The sequence below is a fragment of the Cetorhinus maximus genome, chromosome 14, assembly GCF_964194155.1.
Source record: "Cetorhinus maximus chromosome 14, sCetMax3.hap1.1, whole genome shotgun sequence".
NCBI classification, from domain to species: Eukaryota; Metazoa; Chordata; class Chondrichthyes; order Lamniformes; family Cetorhinidae; genus Cetorhinus; species Cetorhinus maximus.
The window spans coordinates 80654274-80676242 of record NC_135892.1 but is presented as its reverse complement, the minus strand read 5'-3'; the positions used below and the strand labels follow the sequence as shown (position 1 = coordinate 80676242).

Genomic DNA, 21969 nt, shown 5'->3' with positions numbered 1-21969 from the left:
GAGAGTCACAGCACTCAAGGGGTTAAAACACTTCTTTAAAACACATATTGTTGCAGTTAGTTGAGATGTGGAAAAAGGGGGAACTACCCTACCATCTCTCCCCTATCTGTAACATAAGCCACAACCAAACTAAACACGTGGGATTCGCCATCACCTTCAGAGGCTCACCCACACCTGCCGTTGTCACAAAAGGCAGAGGCCACCATCTTTTCTGGCTGCAAGCAGATTCAGCAGTTAAACCATTTTTGTAGGTCAATGATGCAATGATTCACTCACTGGACCATATAAACCTTTCCCATTCATTGGCAACAGTACAATTACCAGAAACAATAGCCCTGATTTTAATCCGAAGAGAGGCTCTGGCAGAATAAAAGAAATAATGGCCTGAGTGTGAAGCTGTTTTAATTCCCAGGCTTTGTTTAAATATCTTAACACCATCTCCTGCCTGAAAATGGCAGGGGCGATGTGAAGTCCGATGGGTGGGATCAAGATTTTGGGTGGGAGGAGATGCCACCATGTGGAAAATTTACACATATCAAATTGAAAGACAGCCAAATAAGTTCAATAATTTCTGACACTACTGATGATTTGGATCAATCCAAAAGAACACAAGAAATAGGAGTAGACCATATGGCCTGTCGAGCCTGCTCCTCCATTCTATCATGGAAGTTCTTGGGCTTCAACTCCACTTTCCTGCTCACTCCTCATATCCCTCAATTCCCAGCTGAGACAACAAAATTCAGTCCATCCCAGCCTTAAACATATTCAATGATGGAGCATCCATAACCCTCTAAGGTACAGAGTTCGAAAGATTCACAACCTTTTGAGCGAAGTAATTTCTCCTCATCTCAGTCTGATCTGCTCTTTATCCTGAGACTGTCCCCCCATGTTTTAGATTCCACGACCAGCGGAAACAATCTCTCAGCATCTACCCTATCAAGCCCTTTCAGAAACTTGTATGTTTCAATGAGATCACCTCTCGTTCTTCTATAGTCCAGAGAACATAGGCCAATTTACTCAACCTCTCATCATAGGACAACCCCCGCATCCCAGGGGCCAATTTAGTGAATCTTTGCTGTATGGCCTCCAGTGCAAGCATACCCTTCCTTAAATATGGAGACCAAAACTGCACACTGTATTCCAGATGTAGTCTCACCAAAACTCTCTAATTGAAGCAAGACTTCTTTATTCCTGCAATCCCCTTGCGATAAAGTTCAACATGCCATTTAGCTTCCTAATTGCTTGCTGTATCTGCATGCTAATTTTCTGTGTTCCTTGTACTAGTACAGCCAAGTCTCTCTGAAGGACAACATTTACAAGTTTTGCACCTTTGAAAAACATTCTGGATTTTTATTCTTATGATCAAAGTGAATGACTTAACATTTCCCCACATTATACTCCATCTGCCATTTTGTTCCCCACTCACTTAACCTGTGTATATCTGTTTACAGCCTGTTCTTCAACACAGCTTACCTTTCCACCTAGCTTTGTATCATCAGGTTAGATACATTACTCTCTGTTTCTTTGCCCAAGTCATCAATATAGATTGTAATTAGCGGAGGCTCCAGCTCGGATCTTTGCGGCACTCCACAAGTCACAACTGCCAACCTGAAAAGGTTCCGTTTCTACCCACTCTTAGCTCCCTGTCCATTAACCAATTCTCTATCCATGCTAACATACTACCCCAACTCCATGAGCCCTTATCTTGCCTCCTAATCTTTTCACTAAATTGATGGTACCTTATTGAATTCATTTTGGAAATCCAGGTATACCACATCTACTGGTTTCCCCTTATCTACCCTAATAATTACATTCTCAAAACCTCAAATAAATCTGTCAAACAGGATTTCTCTTTTGTAAAACCATGTTGACTTGCTCTAATCATACCATACTTTTCTAAGCGCATTATTCCTTATTAATTGGTTCCAGCATTTTCCCAGCAACTGATGTTAAGCTATAGTTCATAATTTTCTCCCTCCTTCCTTTCTTGAAAAAGTGGTGTTACATTTGCCAACTTCCAATCTAGTGGGTCTGTCCCCGAATCAAAGTATTTTTGGAAAATCATAGGCAGCACAAACACCATCTCTGCAGCTATCTCTTTTAGAACTCTAGGATGTAGGCCAGGGATCGGCCTGATATTAATTCCTTAAGTTTCTCCAACACTTTTTCTCTGCTGATATTAATTAACTTAATTTCCCCACTCTTTCTAGGTTACCCTCCATTTCTGGTATGCAACTTGTGTCTTCTACTGTGAAGACAGAAAAAAATATCTGTTGAATGCCTCTACCATTTCCTCATTCCTCATGATAATTTCTCCTGTCTCTGCTTCTAAGGGGCCAATATTTGCTTTAGCTACTTTCTAATTCCTTTTTATATACTTGATAAAGCTCTCACAATCGGTTTTAATATTTCTGGCTAATTTATTCCGAAATTCTACTTTTTCTCTTCTAAACAATGTTTTAGTGGTCCTTTGCTGGTTTCTAAAACACTCCTAATCCTCAGACTTGCTACTGTTCCTCGCAACATTATATGCCTCTTCTTTTAATCTATTATCATTAACCTCCTGAGTGAGCCACGGATGGCTCTTTCTTGCTGAATTTTTGTTTTTCAATTGATGTATTTTTGTTGAACATTTTGAATTGTTTCTTTAAATGTTTCCTGCTGTTCATTTACTATCATGCCTTTTAGTCTATTTACCCAATCAACCTTCATCAATTCTCCCCTCCTATGTAATTGGCTTTGTTAAGTTTAAGATTCTTGTTTGTGATTGGAGTATTTCACTTTCAAACATCTGCTGAAAAGGTGGATATAGAGGCAGAGGGGGAAATGGCTTCTGGAATTCACAGAAAATGGGAGACTGCTGATTTTTTATTAATTAATTCATGGGATGTGGGTGTCGCTGATGAGACCATTATTTATTATCTATCCCTAATTACTCTCGAGAAGATGGTGGTGAGCTACCTTCTTGAATACAACTGAGTGGCTTACTATGTCACGTCAGAGGGCAGCTAAGGTTCAACCATATTGCTGTGGGTTTGGAGTCACATGGGCCAGATCGAGTAAGGACAACAGGTTTTCTTTCCTAAAGGATATTAGTGAACCAGCTGGGATTTTATGACAATCCAGCATTGTGGTCACCATTCCTGATGCTAACTTTTTAATTCCAGTACGGATGAATTAATTGAATTTGAATACGCCAGCTGGTTTGGTTGGATTTAAAATCATGTCGCTGGATTATTAATCCATGCCTCTGGGTTGTTAGTCCAGTAACATAACCACTATGCTACCAAATGCCCACTTGAAAGGAATGGAAGGAGCTGGAACAGCCTCCAAGGTACGGGTTTTATAGAGAAGTCACAGGTTATTGAAAGGGAAAGAAGCAAAAGGAAACAAATCATCTTGTTGAAGTAGGTTAGCAATAGGGCAGGTGCGAGTTCTACTCAAGATAAGCACCAATGGGCGGAATTTTGACCTTGATGGGCGGGCGGGCAGCCTATCACCGCCACTGAAGTGGGCCCCGCCACCATTTTGAGTGGGCGGGCCAATTAAGGCCCGCCCAGCAGGCTGCCCAACGGGAAGCGCTATGCGCTTCCTGTGGAGGGGGAGAAGGGAGGGATTCCCCAACTGTCAAAGTGCGCTCTTTCACGCATGTCAGGGAGATCGGTGAAAGCTTTATAAACATCAAAAATAGAAAAATAAAAAAATAATTAAAATGTCCCCCTCATGTGACAATGTCACACGAGATGGGACATGTTAATAAACATGACTAAAACTTTATTAAACTTTTTAAAACAGACATGAAACCTCATCCCGCCAGTGGATGAGGTTTCATGTTTTTTCAGTAGCCCACTGGGGCTCCTGGCCTGTCCGCTAGCCTTAAGGTTGGACGGGCAGGGCCTTTAATTGGGTTAACTACCCTGTCAATGGCCTCAATTGGCCAATCGGTGGGCGGACAGCTGATTTCACTGTCCGCCCGCCTTCCTGAATATTTATGTCATCCTGTGTCATTTTCGCATCAGCGAGCGGGCCCCGCCCTCAACTCGCAGACAGAAAAATTCTGGCCAATGTCTACTGTGGAATAAAATTGGAGCCATCAAAAGCAAGACATTAGAAGTGATAGCTACTGGTTGGAATTGTGAAAAATTTGTATTTTAAAAAAACTTTCAAGAATTTAAAGAAACCAGATTTAATTGCACTGTTGAAGGGCAGAGAGGTAATCAAGATGCAATGATTCAGCTATTGATCGGACTGGAGAGTATAAGGTTTGAGGAAATTTGAGTGCTATCAGCTGGAGTGGATAATGTTTTACATTGTGTAAAGAGGAGCTCCCAGATGAATATTGTGAGAGGGAGGACAAACCCTTGGGAACCCTGAAGTTATGGTTTCTCAATTAACTACAGCAAAAATGAAATAATTTAAAATGAACTTGGAAATCCATGCACATACCTTTTTTGGGATGCCATGCAATGACAATAACTTTACCTCTGGTGATTGTAGGCAATTTTCATTTTTGAAATAATCATTGGTAACTTTTCTTTGTTGTCCCACAGAATTGATTTCCTACCTCGACTTTTTTCTCCTCTTGTCCAGTCTCTTCCCACCCATGTCTGCAATTCTTCTGATATCCTCTGTCGCTTTTAAGAGTTTCCAGTTTCCTGGTTCTAACTGTCTCCTTTTCACTGTGGACATCCAATTTCTCTACACTTCCATACCTCATCAGAGTAGCCTGAGGGCTCTTCGCTTCTTCCTTGAACAGGGGTCCAACCAGTGCCTGCCCTTCTTCACCTAGCTGAACTTGATCTCACATTGAACAACTTATCTTTTGACTGCACTCACTTCATCTAAATTAAAGGTGTTGTTATGGGAATCCATGTGGCTCATAGATATGTCTGCTTGTTCGTGGGATATGTGGAGCTTTCTTTGTTCCAGCCCCACTTGGGTTCTCTCCCTCACCTTGTTTTCTGGTACAGTGATGTCTGCATTGATGTTGTTTCCTCCTGTTGCCCTGAACTGGACAATTTCATCGACTTTGCTTCCAACCTCCTCCACTTCGAATTTTCCGGAGTTAGTTATTGATCAATATCCACTATAAGCCCATTGACTCCCTCAGCAACCTTGATTACACTTCCTCCTACCTTGCATTCTCGAAGGACTCTCGTTCAGTTTCCAAGTTTCCCAGTCTCTCTGCTGTCTGTTCTGACTATGTCACCTTCCACAGCAGTACTTTAAAGTGCCTTTCTTTTTCCTCAATGAAGGATTCTCCTCCAGCAATTGACACATCTTCAATAACGCCTATTCCATTTTCTTCTCTTGCCCCCATCCCCCTCCCTTCCAGAACCACAACAGGGTTCCCCTTGTCTTCACTTTCCACCAGTCTCCATATTCAAAGCATAATTTTCTGCCACCTCCAGCATGATGACACCATCAAGTACATCATCCCCTCCCCTTTTAGCATTCCGCAGGGACCATTGAGGAGTGAATCAAGGTGCCACTAAACCTTCCCATGGCATCTTCACACGCAAGCACAGGTTATGTAATATCTGCTCTTTTGCCTCTTCCCTCCCCACTGTACAAGGCTCCAAATGCTCCTTCTGGGTGAAGCAGTAATTTACTTGTACTTTCAATTCAGGGTACTGTGTTTGCTATTCATGACATGGTCTCTGCATTAAGGAGGTCAAAGGTAGATTAGGTGACTGCTTCGAGGAACACCTCCGTTTAGTTTGCAAGTGTGACCTTGAGCTTCTGGTCTCCTGTGATTTTTAATTCTCCCACTCTAGCCTCTCTATCCTTGGCTTCCTATATTTTTCAATTAGAAGAGGTATAGCATCTCAACTTTTGATTAGGCACTTTACAGCCTTCTGAACTTAACACTGAGTGGAACTGTTTCACCTCTACTTTTTTTATTTAAATGCCTTCTCTGGGCACATTTTTTGTTACTTAACTTGCCCTGTCACCATCCTTTGCCTTTTTGTCACTTGAGGGAGATGGGGCAATAGTGGCAACATCACAGGGCTAGTAATCCAGAGGCCCAGAATAATGCTCTGGGGACATGGGTTCAAGTCTCACCATGGCAGCTGATGGAATTTAAATTTAATTAGTCGTTCGGTAGTACAGAACTTGAGTATTGCTGAAAAAAGACAAAAAATGTCTTAAATACTTAAATTTCATTAATAAATCTGGAATATAATGCTAGTCTCAGTAATGGTGACCATGACAGCTATCATCGATTGTTGTAACAACTGAACTGGTTCACCAATGTCCTTTGGGGAAGGAAATCTGCCATCCTTACCTGGTCTGGCCTACACATGCCTCCAGTTCACAGCAATGTGGTTGGCCCTTAAATGCCCTCTGAAATGGCCTAGCAAGCCACTCAGCTCAAGGGCATTTGGGGGTGGGCACCAATTGCTGGCCTGGCCAGTGACGCCCTCATCCCATGATAGAATAAAAAATAGACTGGGATTTTCTGGCCCTGGCATGGCGGATGCGGTGAGCCAGCTAAAAGTCAGTTGACCTCGGCAGGGCTAGAAGATCCCACCCACTATCTCTCCTGCCTTCCAATCTATTACAGGGCTTCCCTTCTGTTCTCACCCTCCCCCTTTCCCTGCTTCTGCATTTATTTGAAACCTGGTGTAACTCTTTTTTCCAGCTCTATCAAAAGGTCATCAACATGAAATGTTAATTCTTGTTCCTCTGTTCATAGATGTTCCCCTGATTTGCTGAGTAGTTCCAGTATTTTATGTCTTTTTTTCAGATTTTCAGTATATGCAGTATTTTGCTTTTGCAGAAGAATTGAGTATTGGTTTAATTTTGTCATTAATAATTGCAAAGTCCACATGAAGTTGAGATGTGGAACAGGTACTTATACCTCTGATCCAATATTGGGTTCTGACCACCTTTGGATTTTTACAATAAAAGCGATTCCACATGTTTTGCAGTTATAACAGAGTGTTTAGATAAGCAATTTCTGGACCTGGGCAAGAGGTCTGTTCAGCATTAAGTGGATCTACAAAATAGGAGAAACTTTCTGAAACAACATATTGGCAGATGAGGAAGGCATAGTAACTGAGAGTTATCACCAGGAGCTTTTTCAAATTGAAGCAGTTGTGAACAAACTACAAATTTACAGGGAGAATGTGGAGGAATGGCACTGGGTGAGTGGTCACTTGGAGAGTTGGTGGAGACACAATGGGCCGAGTGGCCTCTTTCTGCACTGTATTAATGCTGTGATTCTATGACATTACTAACCAAGCCTCATTACACAATACTAGATCTAAGATAGTTTTATCTCTAGTCGGTTGCACAACATATGGCTCCAGGGAACCATGACAAAAACATTCCGCAAACTTAACTTCCAGGCCACTCTTGCCAATTTGATTGTCCCAGTCTAAATGCAGATTAAAGCCTCCTCACCTCCCCAGAATAATTACATTGCCATTCTGTCTTTCTGAAATATTCTGTACTCTGGGATATTTATTTCCCAAACTTGATCACCTTGCAATCCCTAATTTAATAATGCATAGGTAAAATAGTAAAACAAGATTTTAAAAAGTAACCATATTGATCTTTAAAGAGGTCTTGTATGACTAACTGAATGGCTTTGTTCATCCAATATTCCTACATAGTTTCCTACATATTCTACCCTTCACCCCACCATACCCCAAGTCCTTCTGAAAAACAAATTTTACATTTCCAAGATTTGTAATTAAGTAAAAGCCAACAATTTATTTTACTCAAAATTTAGTGCTTACTTATCTGTACTTTTGTGTTTTGATAATAACTTGGATGTTGAATGCGCTTTTAACAATTTGTTACGGTGCTCATCAGAACCTTCCCAGCTGCTGTGTGACCTTTCAATTGTTGAACCTCGTTTTACACTGTAAAAAACAAAGTGAGATTATCAAAATGTGTAAAGAAAGATTACATTATACTTCAAGTAAGTAACTGAAATACCAAGCACCAGGCAGGAAGCAGTGGAAGCAAATCTTCAAAGCTAGACAAAGGGAAAAGTTAGATTAATCTAGCATCTCATTTTGAGTTAAGCTTCATAAAAGCAGTGCAAGTCACAACAGTAATGCTCAGGAAGTATTAACCAAGGCTAGATGAAAGAAATAGTAATTTTTATTCAATTCATAAACTTTGATCAAAACCTAAAGGCATAAACTTTCAAACAGCATGGAGTAAACCTTGAAGTGATAAAAAATAATTTGCATAGGGTTTAGAGCCTTCATTTTGAGTATGGTAAGATTCTGTTTGTCCGCCACATGGTATTTTATGTAACCTTTTTGTAGGCAATACTTCTGAACACTACAGTAGAAAGCTAATGCCATCCAATTCCTATCCTTGTAATATTTAGTATTAGTTTATTTATCACATACAATGAGTAATAGGGAAATCTAAAAGGAAGGTAGAAGGATTGTTGGTATTTTAAATAGAGGGGAATTCTGGAGGAAAATTCCAACTAGATTTATAAGCAGCCAACTAAAAACACTGAGTTAAGCTGTAAACCTGATGAATTGATTTAATGCAAAGGAAAGTCAATGTTTAATCTATCACCTAAAATATTTTTAAAATCAACTTGTTTGTTCTGGGTCTTCATTAAAGAGAATGTCCAGCGAAAGATTTCAGTGTTATAGTAAACTTCTAATTAACATCATGATGAATTACCATTTTTTGAAGATTTTGGTTTATACTTGAATATGTCTATTAAAGTCATTTCTGGATGTGTGAATTCCCCATTATAATTTGGAGGCTCTTTAAGCAACTTGATAAATCAAATTTTTCATATTACTTGTACCACTGGTTGCACCAAATAAGCTAATGAATACATGGCAAATCTTGCAAAATACTTCAAATACATCTGCTTAGAATTAAGGCTCTGTACTGTAATTTGATTTGCTTTTTTGCATAATACTCAACTTCTTTATTTAAAGAGAAAAACACAGGTCATAGGTCCATAGACAATGAAGCCCATGTATCAAGAAATAATTTTTTTTAAGGAAAGAGAACCATTAGAATTAAGATTTTCCCCTTGATATCAGCTTCACTTCTCTTGTACAATAACCTTGATTTTTTTTAATATTGGATTTTGATTCCAGGTTCTCTCTTCTTTACAATAGAAGTTGGCATTAGCTTTGTAGTGAATAAAAGGTAAGCAGGCCCAATTTGTTGAATCAGCTTTACATAGATTGGTTGCACTTCCTGCTGTGACTTCACCTTGCACTTAACCATTCTAAAAGCATTATAACAGAATACTGAAGTGGTGAATAAGAAGCTTCATCCCCTCCCCATGTAGTTTCTATTAATATCACAAAGATACTGCAAAAAGATAGAGTCATGCAAAGTTAATCAAGTCAAATATATAAAGTGCATGGAATGCTAAACCTGGACTGTGCTCCACAATTTCTCAGCACATATTTGAAAGTCATGGCAAACAATAAGAGCAGCAAACTATCAATTTGAAAAATGTAGCAACATGCATAGTCTGTTTTAGAATAGAAGCCCAGCAAAAGTAAAATCAGGGTTTCATGCACACTGTATGCAAACAAGGCCCTGAGTAGTATGTTAATGTCCAACAAGAACTTAAAAACTGCCAATAGTTTAGATCAACTCTTAACGAATTTACAATCATAATGGCTTATTTTATATAGTTAAGATTTTAATCTCATCATATAATAAATTATTATAATAAATTAATATTACAAACTGTATAATGTCATAACTGCAATGCCAAAAATCATCTTGATGTGATGAGATTCGAGTTTAAACCCTAGCCTTAATGGACAATTGGCATTCTGGGGCCCTTTATTTCAAGAATTTTCAATTGTTTTGGCAGGGTTTTTAGTTAGAAAACAGTAGTAATTAAAAAACAGTAGGCTTGCACAGTTCTTTAAAGACTGGGTAATCCCACAAATTTAACTGGGATGGTAGTTAATTTCACTTCTACACCTACTATCAGTACAGAGCATAAACTAGTATTGCTGAAAATATTTGAGGTACTGAAAAACATGATTCAAAACAAAAAAAGTCTGAAAATTATGCTGCATGGTATTATTGTGCAAACAATAAAAGCGAAGCATAAAATTCCTCCCACTATTATACTGATGGATAGTTAGCCTATTTATTTCTGTTAAAGTAGTGGATAAATATAATACCAATATATTAAACATTCATTCGATGAACATAGTTTGTAGACTAAAAGCCTTCACCATTTTAAAAAGATTTCATACAATAGTTTTCAACTTTAAAACTCATTCGTAACTTATTTACTAAATTGACCTAGTTTCCAAATAATGGTGATTAACTTATTTTGAATCTTTACAGATTTAGAGTACTAACTCTTTTCAACCAAATAGAATCTGCAATTCAAGGTTACAGAAGACACAGTTTTCCTACCAAATAATGCTTGTTAAAACTATTTGTTAGGAGATGATCCAGACCACTGGGCTAAAGTCAGTTCTTAGTAGTTCGGTACAGTAAAGAATTTAAGAACGTAGGGTTGTAACGATAATCAGGCATAATAAATGTTTTGCTTTAAATGACCATTCAACAACAAAAGACTGCTGAATCTAAATCCACTTTGTCAAACAGGATATAGGTAAAATACTAACTTCATATAAAGATGGGAGCACCATGTCTATGCACTATTAAAAAATTTTCAGTTCTTTGTTATCAAACACTGACAGCACTGCAAGACTTCCTATCGCCCTCTATTTGTGGTCAGTCAGGAAAACAGGGCTGCCCAGTTGGACTTCCTCAACTTTACAGAACGTTGGCAGATATAATTAAATGCCCCATAATGCACATTGTATGTAGTAATGTGAATTTGTGTTTTATTAAAAATATAAATACACTGTGATCATGAATTTAAGTGTATGCGTTTTGTTAGTGAGTTCACTTGAAAAAGACACAAAAATTTGAAGCACTATTTCTGTACACACAACCCTGATTAATTTTCTTTTTTTCGTCTCCCAGCAACTTCAGTCCCTAACGGAAAAAAACAGAAAAACCTACTCCTGGACCTTTGGTGAAGCTGCTCCATAGCCAGCTGTAAGGAAGAGCCTGAATAGTGCAAGTGACTCCCCTCCCAACTTTCTGTTCCTGCATGTAAAAGTTTGACTCCATCTGGTGTATTCCATAATGGATGGTAAAGCTAAATTCAGAAACTTAGCATGCAGAGAACTGTAGACAAGACCCCACTTATCATTGTATGATACAGTACATTTGAATTCTAATCTCTCATCTCAAACTGAATTCAAACCTACATAGTTTTATTTCAAATGGTTCAATTTTCCAAATACTTTAAGTGTTCAAATCCACCAACCCAAACAGCAACTTTAACAAGTTTCCCAAGATTCAATGAGAAAGTGATCACTGCCATGCAAAAATGCAGAGATTACCCTGCAACCTTTTTAAAGATTGAGGCATATTGATGCATTAGGTGAAATGTTAACTTAAATGAAAAGAGGAACTAACCAGTGATCATGTCTTCCTTACTTTTGTCTTCATTTAATTATGGTATGTGTATTTTTCAGGCATGCTTGGAAAGGGCTAGGAATCTAACTTCAAGCACATCAGATAAAGGGACGACAATGAGAAAGGGGACGGGAAATACAGGACTGAAGGTGTTGCATCTAAATGCACACAGTATACGAAATAAGGTAAATGAGCTTGTGGTGCAGATTGAAATTGGCAGGTATGATGTGGTGGGCGTCGCGGAGACATGGCTGCAAGGGGATCAGGACTGGGAGCTAAATATCCAAGGATATACATCCTATTGAAAAGATAGGCAGGTTGGCAGAGGGGGTGGGGTTGCTTTGTTAGTAAGAAATGAAATTAAATCAATAGCAAGAAATGACATAGGGCCAGATGATGTAGAATCTGTGTGGGTAGAGTTGAGGAACCGCAAAGGTAAAAAAACCATAATGGGAGTTACGTACAGGCCTCCGAATAGTAGTCAGGATGTGGGGCACAAGATACACCAGGGGATAGAAAAGGCGTGTAAGAAAGGCAAGGTTACAGTGATCATGGGGATTCCAATATGCAGGTAGACTGGGAAAATCAGGTTGGTAGTGGATCCCAAGAAAAGGAATTTGTGGAATGTCTACGAGATGGCTTTTTGAGCAGCTTGTGGTGGAGCCCACTAGGGAACAGGCAATTCTAGATTTTAGTGATGTGTAATGAGGCAGATTTGATAAGGGAGCTTAAGGTGAAGGAACCCTTAGGAGGAAGTGACCATAATATGATAGAATTTACCCTGCAATTTGAGAGGAAAAAGCTGGAATCAGATGTAACGGTATTACAGTTGAATAAAGGCAACTGCAGAGGCATGAGGGAGGAGCTGGCCAGAATTGACTGGGAGATGAGCCTAGCAGGAAAGACAGTGGAACAGCAATGGCAGGAGTTTCCGGGAGTAATTTGGGAGACACAACAAAAATTCATCCCTAGGAAGAAGAAGCATACAAAAGGGAGGACGAGGCAACCACGGCTGACAAGAGAAGTCAGGGACAGCATAAAAGCTAAAGAGAAAGCATACAATGCGGCGAAGAGCAGTGGGAAACCAGGGGATTGGGAAGCCTACAAAGACCAACAGAGGACAACTAAAAAAGAAATAAGGAGGGAGAAGATTAAATATGAGGGTAAACTAGCCAGTAATATAAAAGAAGATTGCAAGAGTTTTTTTTAGATATATAAAGGGTAAGAGAGAGGCAAAAGTGGACATTGGGCCGCTGGAAAATGACGCTGAAGAAGTAGTAGTGGGGAACAAAGAAATGGCGGAGGAACTGAATAGGTACTTTGCGTCGGTCTTCACAGTGGAAGACACGAGTAACATCCCCAAAGTTCAAGAGAGTCGGGGCGGGCAGAGGTGAGTATGGTGGCCATTACCAAGGAGAAGGTGCTAGGAAAACTGAAAGGTCTGAAGGTGGATAAATCACCTGGACCAGATGGATTATACCCCAGAGTTCTGAAGGAGATAGCTGAAGAGATAGTGGAGGCGTTAGTGGTGATCTTTCAGGAATCACTGGAGTCAGGGAGGGTCCCAGAGGATTGGAAAATCGCTAATATAACCCCCGTTTAAGAAGGGAGTGAGGCAAAAGACGGGAAATTACAGGCCGATTAGCCTGACCTCGGTCATTGGTAAGATTTTAGAGTCCATTATTAAGGATGAGATTTCAGAATACTTGGAAGTGCATGATAAAATAGGGCAAAGTCAGCACGGTTTCATCAAGAGGAGATCATACCTGACAAATCTGTTAGAATTCTTTGAGGAGGTAACGAGTAGGTTAGACAGAGGAGAGCCAATGGATGTTATCTACTTGGACTTCCAGAAGGCCTTTGACAAGGTGCCGCACAGGAGGCTGTTCAGTAAGATAAGAGCCCATGGTGTTAGAGGCAAGGTACTAGCATGGATAGAAGATTGGCTGTCTGGCAGGAGGCAGAGAGTGGGGATAAGGGGGTCCTTCTCAGGATGGCGGCCTGTGACTAGTGGAGTTCCGCAGGGGTCAGTGTTGGGACCACAACTTTTCACTTTATACATTAATGATCTAGATGAAGGAACTGAGGGCAGCCTGGCTAGGTTTGCAGATGATACAAAGATAGGTGGAGGGACAGGTAGTATTGAGGAGGCAGGGAGGCTGCAGAAGGATTTGGACAGGTTAGGAGAATGGGCAAAGAAGTGGCAGATGGAATACAACGTGGGGAAGTGTGAGGTCATGCACTTTGGTAGAAAAGATAGAGGCATAGACTATTTTCTAAATGGGGAGAGAATTCAGAAATCTGGAGTGCAAAGGGACTTGGGAGTCCTAGTCCAGGATTCTCTTAAGGTTAACTTGCAGGTTGAGTCGGTAGTTAGGAAGGCAAATGCAATGTTGGCATTTATTTCGAGAGGACTAGAATATAAAAGCAGGGATGTGTTGCTGAGGCTTTATAAGGCTCTGGTCAGACCACATTTAGAATATTGTGAGCAATTTTGGGCCCCGTATCTCAGGACGGATGTTCTGGCCCTGGAGAGGGTCCAGAGGAGGTTACAAGAACGATCCCAGGAATGAAAGGCTTAACATATGAGGGACGTTTGAGGACTCTGGGTCTATACTCGATGGAGTTTAGAAGGATGAGGGGGGATCTGATTGAAACTTACAGAATACTGAAAGGCCTGGATAGAGTGGACGTGGGGAAGACGTTTCCATTAGTAGGAGAGACTAGGACCCGAGGGCATAGCCTCAGAGTAAAGGGAAGACCTGAGATGAGGAGAAACTTCTTTAGCCAGAGAGTGGTGAATCTATGGAATTCATTGCCACAGAAGGCTGTGGAGGCCAGGTCATTGAGTGTATTTAAGACCGAAATAGATAGGTTCTTGATTGGTAAGGGGATCAAAGGTTATGGGGAGAAGGCGGGAGAATGGGGTTAAAAAACTTATCAGCCATGATTGAATGGCGGAGCAGACTCGATGGGCTGAATGGCCTAATTTCTGCTCCTCTGTCTTATGGTCTTATGCCTTATTCCTCCTGTCACAGCATTCTGTGCTCATTTAGGGTGCACTGACACCATAGTTCCTGATTTGGGACCAGTAGCTGCAGTTCTTGTTCCAGTCAAATAGAAGTCCACTCATATGCCTGGCTCTTATCTGGTTGGAACTATATCAATCTTGCCTGAGGCAGATCTGTGCACATGCCTGGATGCAGGCAATTAGCAGAGCTTGCTCCTGACAATTAAAAATTTGAATGCTTAGAAAGTGGGGAGGGGTGGAAATCCATACTCTCCAAATACTTCAACTAAAGTTACATGGACTTACAAGTGCCAAGTGAATCTGACTTTTTACATCACCTTAACACCCACTGGATTTGCACTCCACATTGTCAAATGAAAGTGGTGCAGGATAGCTCTAAACTGAGGAGTGTTGCTCCATTTTTCTTCAGTGTTAGATGGGTCCCTGAATCTGGATTTATACTCAGCTTAGAATCAGTGAAACTAGTAACCTTCAATTACATTACCCATAATACATAGCAGAAAAAATGAATTAATATTAAAAGCCTGCTGATCTGACTGAGTTCTAACCACAATTATAATAAACAGTTGAGGAATAGTAACGGTAAAGAGAGAGAATAGTAATGCAACGGAAGGAATACTGCAACTTCATCACTGGGCTTAATCTTTTCTTAAACATAAAAAATGAAATTTCCTTTGACAAAATTAAGTGAATTTTAATTTCTGTAGGATTTTGTTCCACTAATGATGATAATGCTAATATCGTTACAACCCTATTGCACTTTGTATTACTGCATCCTGGAAACCTTTTGGCTGAAGTAGGGTTCTTGTTCTCTTGAGTGTGTCTTTGCGACTGGGGAGATTGTGAGGATTGAGAAGTTTGATGATTAGATTGAGTCTCGCCATCAGTCTCTTTTTCTTGGGATTTTTCAATTTTCTCCGGATTGCTGGAAAAATGCATCAGATGACAAAAGTACGAAGAAAAATCATATTGGTTGGTCAGCATAAATGAGCAAGATTATGTAAACATGTATTGCAGTTAAACTATTGCAGGATGCTGGCAGGTCAGGTGAATATTTCATTTTAAGTTTAAAAAGTACTTTTCTTCTGATGCAGGATGTTTTGCCAAAAACAAAGCAATTAGCAAGAAATGCAAAAGATATCTTTTCAAGCACAAAATCTGAATTTTTCCACTCTCAGGTTTGTAAACTTAAATGCAGAAGAACTTAAATACAGTGGGTTATAATGTTTTGCATGATTACACACTACACAGGCAGTCAGAGGTCATTAAGTGTTCTTAATATATTAAAGAAAATATGTTTTGATATTCTGAAGATAAAACTTGTTTTTCATTTTCCAGCTAACATTGCATGAAATTCAAATCTTCAGCTTCCTGCTGAGAAACTGTTGTTAACAAAATGGCAAGGGAAGGATGTGGGAGTTCCAACAAAGCTGGAATTTAGAAAAAAACTTCAAAGTTTCAGCTGTTTTGGCCACCATTTCTATCCAAAATATTGGCCAGTGGGCTGGGAATACTGGAGGAAGGGGGAGGCAATGGGGAATCGAAATTACACTCAAGGGATGTACATTCTGGGCCAGAAGTAGTAAAAGCATGCCAAACAGGAGCTTCAAAGCAAGAATTTTTAAGTTTCATAAACATAAAATGAAAGAAATCTCTTGTCAGAGTCCAAGAAAGTAAAAAGTAAACCAATTGTAGTAACCAATGTAGAGTGTATCAAGGTCCAAGTTGGTCATACATCCACGATAAAAATGCCAGGCCAACCCATTGCTACATTTTAACTCCAAAAAATATACTTTTTCAAATTAGTTTATTAACAAAATAAATACGAAGGGCAACAGTTTCTTTGCAATGTAACCTTCAACTTTGGGTGATATCTATAATGATTTTTATTGCCTTACATTTCAGGTATAGCACTAACAAATTTGTTTTATAAAGTAAAGATTAGTAAAACATCCAAAATACAGAACCATATCTTCAATACATCTTGGTTGAAAGATTTGAGTTGCAAGTGAGTTCCTGATCTCACCCATGTCGAGGCCCTGAATATAATTTAGATTTGTGTCACTACAGGAGGGGCAAAATCAGAGCACTCATCACTCTGAGCAGCAATTCTGCACGTCCTAGCTGTTGATTATACAGCGGCATGCTGGAATCCTGAGAGCAGATCCCCAGTCAAGATGCACTGTACTGAGAGATTCATTCTATGATGGGAAAAATAAATTACTGAGCAAAAAATCTAGCTTTCAGTTTGGTTACATTTTAAGTTATTGCCAGTTCTATAAGCAATTAATATGTACTGGTATGCAGCAATATATTTGCAGTTTATAAAACCTGTTACACTGGCAATTTTAACCCTTTGGCAACAGAATGTGGCTTTTCAACTGAGCCAGATTACAATAGTTCAATTTACTCAACATGATTATCAGGTTTCACATTACTCAAGTCCTTGTTAATAGTTATAAAATTATAGAAAATTATTCTACAGTTAAGCTTTTTTCTCCCTTAAAAAGTTAGTAAATTCAAACTACACATTATATTCAGTACTCAAAGAGTCAAGTACATTCTTTTGGAATTGAAAATAATCTAACTCCATCATCACACAGGCAGATAATTCAATTCCATTATTTTTCATTACCCTTTTCTACATTCATCACTAATTTCTATCTGATAGCCCTGTACAGCTTCAGCCACTATAGAAAACATATGCAAAGCCAATTTTCCCAGATTAAAAGACATAAAATACAACTTACTTTTTTTGCTCTTTCAAGCCATAACTGTGAATTAAAAAAAAACATTGTGATTGTGCAAATACATTTAATTTTACAATGTCATGCAATTAGAAACTTAAGAATTAAAACATTCTGGAAATAAACGATTAGCTGACATTCTAAGAGTTCTAATGGGTATTTTGTGCTCTAGTAAACTATATGGAACCTTCTCTCAGAAGTAAAACTTATGCAAAAATCACAATGCACAATCATGATCTGTTAAGTTGTGAAACCAATCTAAATGCAAAGGACATTATATTTTTCTTTAAAGATAAGTCTTCCAGATTCCAGCATTACAAAAAACAACCCACTTGTTTTCCTTCAGGCATTTTTAATGAAAACAAAAAGGAAACTCGAGTAAATGGATTAAAGGGAGTTTAAGAGTATCAATCAAAATAATTGTATTTCATTTTTGATTTTTTATCTACCAACTTATCCATGTGTCAAAAGTTACAAATTAGTCTGATTTTCGGTGTTCATCTTAAGAAAACAAACATTCATTTCCCAAGAGTGTCCAGACGATTAATAGTGTTTGTTTTTGGTTTCTGTTCATTGAAGTTAAACAAACCACCAAATGCTGAAAACCTCAACAGGAAAAATAACTGACTGGGAACTTTACAGTAAACCCTGCAGTGTGATTCTCATCATTAACAACTGGATTTGATTGAATTCAGCATCAAACCATGATTACTTTCGGATTGTTTTTGGATTATTTTTAACATCAGCTACAGGGCAACTTTATCTTGAGAATATGGACATGTAGAATATTGATTACACAGGAGAAAGTTAATTGGTTTAATTGGCATCATACACCATAAGGACAAAGATCAACTGGCTTTGCCAAATCAGAATCCCAAAATCATGGAACTTAAAAGTATGCAACGTATTCTTGCCAGTGACTACATAATCACAATGCTGTGACTGATGTATCAGCTCTCCATTCGTCCATCTGGTCAAAACCCTAGTTCAGTTCATGCTAAATCATGTTCCTTAACCCTTAAACATGGTTTCAAAGAAACCACTGCAGAGTGCACTAAAAGTCAAACTGACTTCAATTTGCCTAAGGAATGGGAATTCCACCTCAAACTCTTGCACTGATTAACTTTATTAATTAATAATGTCCTCTTACTAGTCAAAAAGGTTTTGTTCCAAATGCATAATAATTATACGATATCAGTCTACTTCCAGGCAATGGAATACAATTAGTTAGAAATTCTAAATAAGTGAACAAAAAATACACAAACTGATATAAGGGGATCTGAGAACAACTCTTGATGCAGTATTACCACTGGATTTCTAATTCCTGAAATACACAGATGGAGCAGAATATTACATTTTCACAGAAAATGCTGGAAAAACTCAGCAGGTCTGGCAGCGTCCGTAGAGAGAGAACCAGTTAACATTTCGAGTCGGTATGACTTCTTCAGAGCTAGAGAAATAGAAATGTGATGGATTTTATAATGTTTAAGAGGGCACTTGGAGCCAAATAGAAGATCAGGGATAGATGGGAGCTCAGAAGAGATTGATAAAGGTGTCATGGACACAAGACAAAGGGTGTGCTAATGGTAGTTTGAAGACTAAAGAAGGTGCCGATAGGTGCTTGAGGGTAAGATAGCAGAATGTGTTAATAGCTGAACAAGGGTCAGTGCAGTCTTTAAACTACCATTAATACTTCCTTCATCTTGTGTCCATGACATCTTTGTCAATCTCTCCTGAGCTCCCACCTATTCCTGACCTTCTATTTTGCTCCATCCCCTCTTAAACAGTATAATATCCACCACATCACTACTCCCCTTTAGCTCTGAAGAATCATACGGACTTGAGATGTTAATTCTGTTTCTCTCTCCACATATGCTGCCAAGCCTCAGTTTTCCAGCACTTTCTGTTTTTATTTCAGAATTCCAGCATCGGCAGTATTTTGTTTTTATATTAAATTTTCACAGTGGTCTGCATATTTCAAATATTGTCTGCATACGTGGAAATGGTAATTCACAGGACTTGGTGCTGGAACGGTTTCTTGCTATTGAAATCCTTCCACAGAAAGAACATTGAAACTATTGAGAAGCACAAATTTTCAAGGTATACTTAGCAATTTAATTTTTTTTTAAGTTCATGCTGACAGTGAAGACCCTTGCTAGCCACCAGCATATATAAGAAAAACACAAGCACAGTTGTAGTGCTTTCAGTGCCATTAGCAATTTTCTCTTTTTCACTTAGAAGGATGGACATTCTTCACATGGGCATGGAAAATGAGCATCAGCATTCTACATGACAGAGGGACCGTGACAGACTACCCCAACCTACCTTAACTGCTTTTCCAGAGAATTGTGGAAGGATTGCATTACTTCTTTTTTGCAGATAACATTGTTTTGTTGGTGAGCTCACCTGAGCTTAGGGCCTAGTATCTTCTACTCAATATCTTGAATAATGGACTAACCACGAGGATTGGTGGTGTCTGCCCCCAAGTCTGTATTATAGCTTTGCATGGTGCAAGCAGATTCTTGAAGATATTGATTGGAAGATGGAAGGGGAGTCTGTCTGAATTGTTTCATATCAGTACCTATTGCTTTGCTGGATGCCAACTTCAATCTGGAATTGTGCTGAAAAGGGCAGATGGCACTGTAGAAAAAAATGCCCCACAAGCGGTCTTTTGCATTATTCTGGGAATATCAAAGAGACAACTACCTGGGAGACTAACTAAAGACTGAAAAAAAAGGGGTGACAAGGGCATTGTGCATCTGATAGCTGTTTCTAATTAGTAGTGAGTGTTGGGTGAGCCCAAACTAATGACACACACTGTGTACAGAAATAACACTCAAAAAGCCCCTCACAAGGCAATTTTTAATAGTCTCCTGTACTTTTATCAAGACTTCTATTTCTAAATTAACCTTGAGGTAGATGGTTAGATTGGCTCTAAAACAGAAAAAGGCAATATTTTAAAAATAAATTGGTGGATGCTATGAGGATAGATACACAGTAGGCAACCCAAACATGATGTATTGCAGGAAACATTGGCTGGATTATATATTTAGGGCAGGCTCCCTGCAACCCAGTGTAAATTCTGAGGGCAAGCCCGCCCTCCACAGGTGACAGCTCTTTAATTAGTATGAGATAGCATTCTGTAGATCTCCAGGAGGAAATCCAGCCTCAAAGAGCTGCCAGTCAATCGGAGGTCAGCAGCTCTGTGCCAGAGCAGGTTCAGTGGCCACTGCTGGTATAACATACAAACTAGATGCAGAAGTGGGCTCTTCAAGTCCTGGCAAAGGGGGGAGGGGGGGATGGCATTGGAAAGAGTGGACGCAGGGAGGCAAAACTATGGGGGTTGCCTCTGATTGGCATGGGGGCATGGGAAAGAGGCAACCCACCTTTCACTGACCAGCTGCCCGCAGGGTTAAATCTATGGGCTACACATTGGGCACAGGCCCCTCCTACATCCGTTAAATCGGAGCAACGACAGGAAGGGGCCCCTTAATTGGGCATTAATTGACCACTTCAGGGCCCAACTGGGTCACAGGCAGGTGGCCCACCTGACCTCTCCCCCGCCATCCATAAAATTGTGGTGGGGGTGTTGGCGGTGGGCATACTGCCGATGGCACAGTGCCCTAATTTACTGCTCGCAGGTGGCCTGTACTGTTTAACCCCATGTGTGGGTTGGAGAGGATGGAATGACTAATTGATGCCGCAGGGATACATTTCAGTAGCCAGTGAGAAAATTCTCAACACCCTTGGGAAAAGTCAAAGTATCTTGTTGTCATTTAAGGCTAGAGAAAGAAAGCATACTTAATACATATAAACCTCCTGGTCTTCATTAATTAGTTAATATCTGATTATTTGTCTGTTTAAGATGAACAACACCCTTATGTGCACCTATGTAATGAGTAATCTTGGTCACTTTACAAGCATAATTAGATAGAAAAAATTTTTACTTTCAACAAAAGATCATGGTTTTGACATCCAAAAATGTAGTAGAAAGCTGGACGTTTTCAAAGTCTTATGAAGATGTACAAGCATCAGTTGTAAGTTTACTAAGCTGAGAAAAGTTAAGAATGAAAGTTGGAAAGTTAAGCATTCAATCTCCCAGGAAAAAACAAGTTTATCACACTGTTAGGTAAGTTAAGTCTCTGAGAACAATGAAAGAGGGTAACATACAAGACAGAGACAAAATTCAGGTAAGGTTGGCTAGGCTATGATGAGATGACGACAACCAAATAAGAAAGGTAATGACTACAGACAATGATTCATCATTGTGAGCGAAAATTTAATAATAGACACGTGGGTCCCAATGGCAGAACTGGAAGCGGGTGCCACTTCTGCTTGCATGTCAGAACTAGGTGCACAAGCAATTTAAATTAAAATTTAAAAGGCCGATGGCGGGCATGGGATACATGTGTGGTGGATAGGGGGGTGATATATGCTGATGGATCCCACGATCAGCTGAAAATGCAGCAGGTCCAGGCGGGCTATAAAAGAGCTTTCTGGACAGAGATGCATCACTGCCATAGCTTTCCTGTCCACCTCCATTCTCTCAGTATTTTCTTCAATTTCTTGTTGCAACCCTTCATCACCCTCGCCACCCTCCAAACTTCTCCCCCATCACTTCCCCACCCATATTATTATTTTGTGTCCTGACCCCCCACCCTCCCCTCACATCTCCCCATCACATCTAGGCCCTTTCAACAGCACTTATGTCTAAGCCTA

At 39.5% G+C, this 21969-nt stretch overlaps 1 protein-coding gene across 5 annotated transcripts in view; it reads right to left on the bottom strand.

Annotated features, from left to right (window-relative positions):
• eml4 (EMAP like 4) overlaps positions 1-21969 on the bottom strand; it is a 367604-nt gene that overhangs the window by 119936 nt on the left and 225699 nt on the right. For 4 of the 5 annotated variants that reach the window (XR_013578703.1, XM_078557148.1, XM_078557147.1 and 1 more), the window contains exons 4-6: positions 17254-17277; positions 15288-15428; positions 7749-7874 (exon numbers count right to left, since the gene is read on the bottom strand). Coding sequence is in view for 4 of the 5 variants with exons in the window: in XM_078557148.1 (XP_078413274.1) it covers positions 7749-7874; positions 15288-15428; positions 17254-17277 (291 nt within the window). In the remaining variant the exon portion in view is untranslated. The remainder of the gene's footprint in view (positions 1-7748; positions 7875-15287; positions 15429-17253; positions 17278-21969) is intronic. The other variant, XM_078557150.1, reaches the window with a different exon arrangement.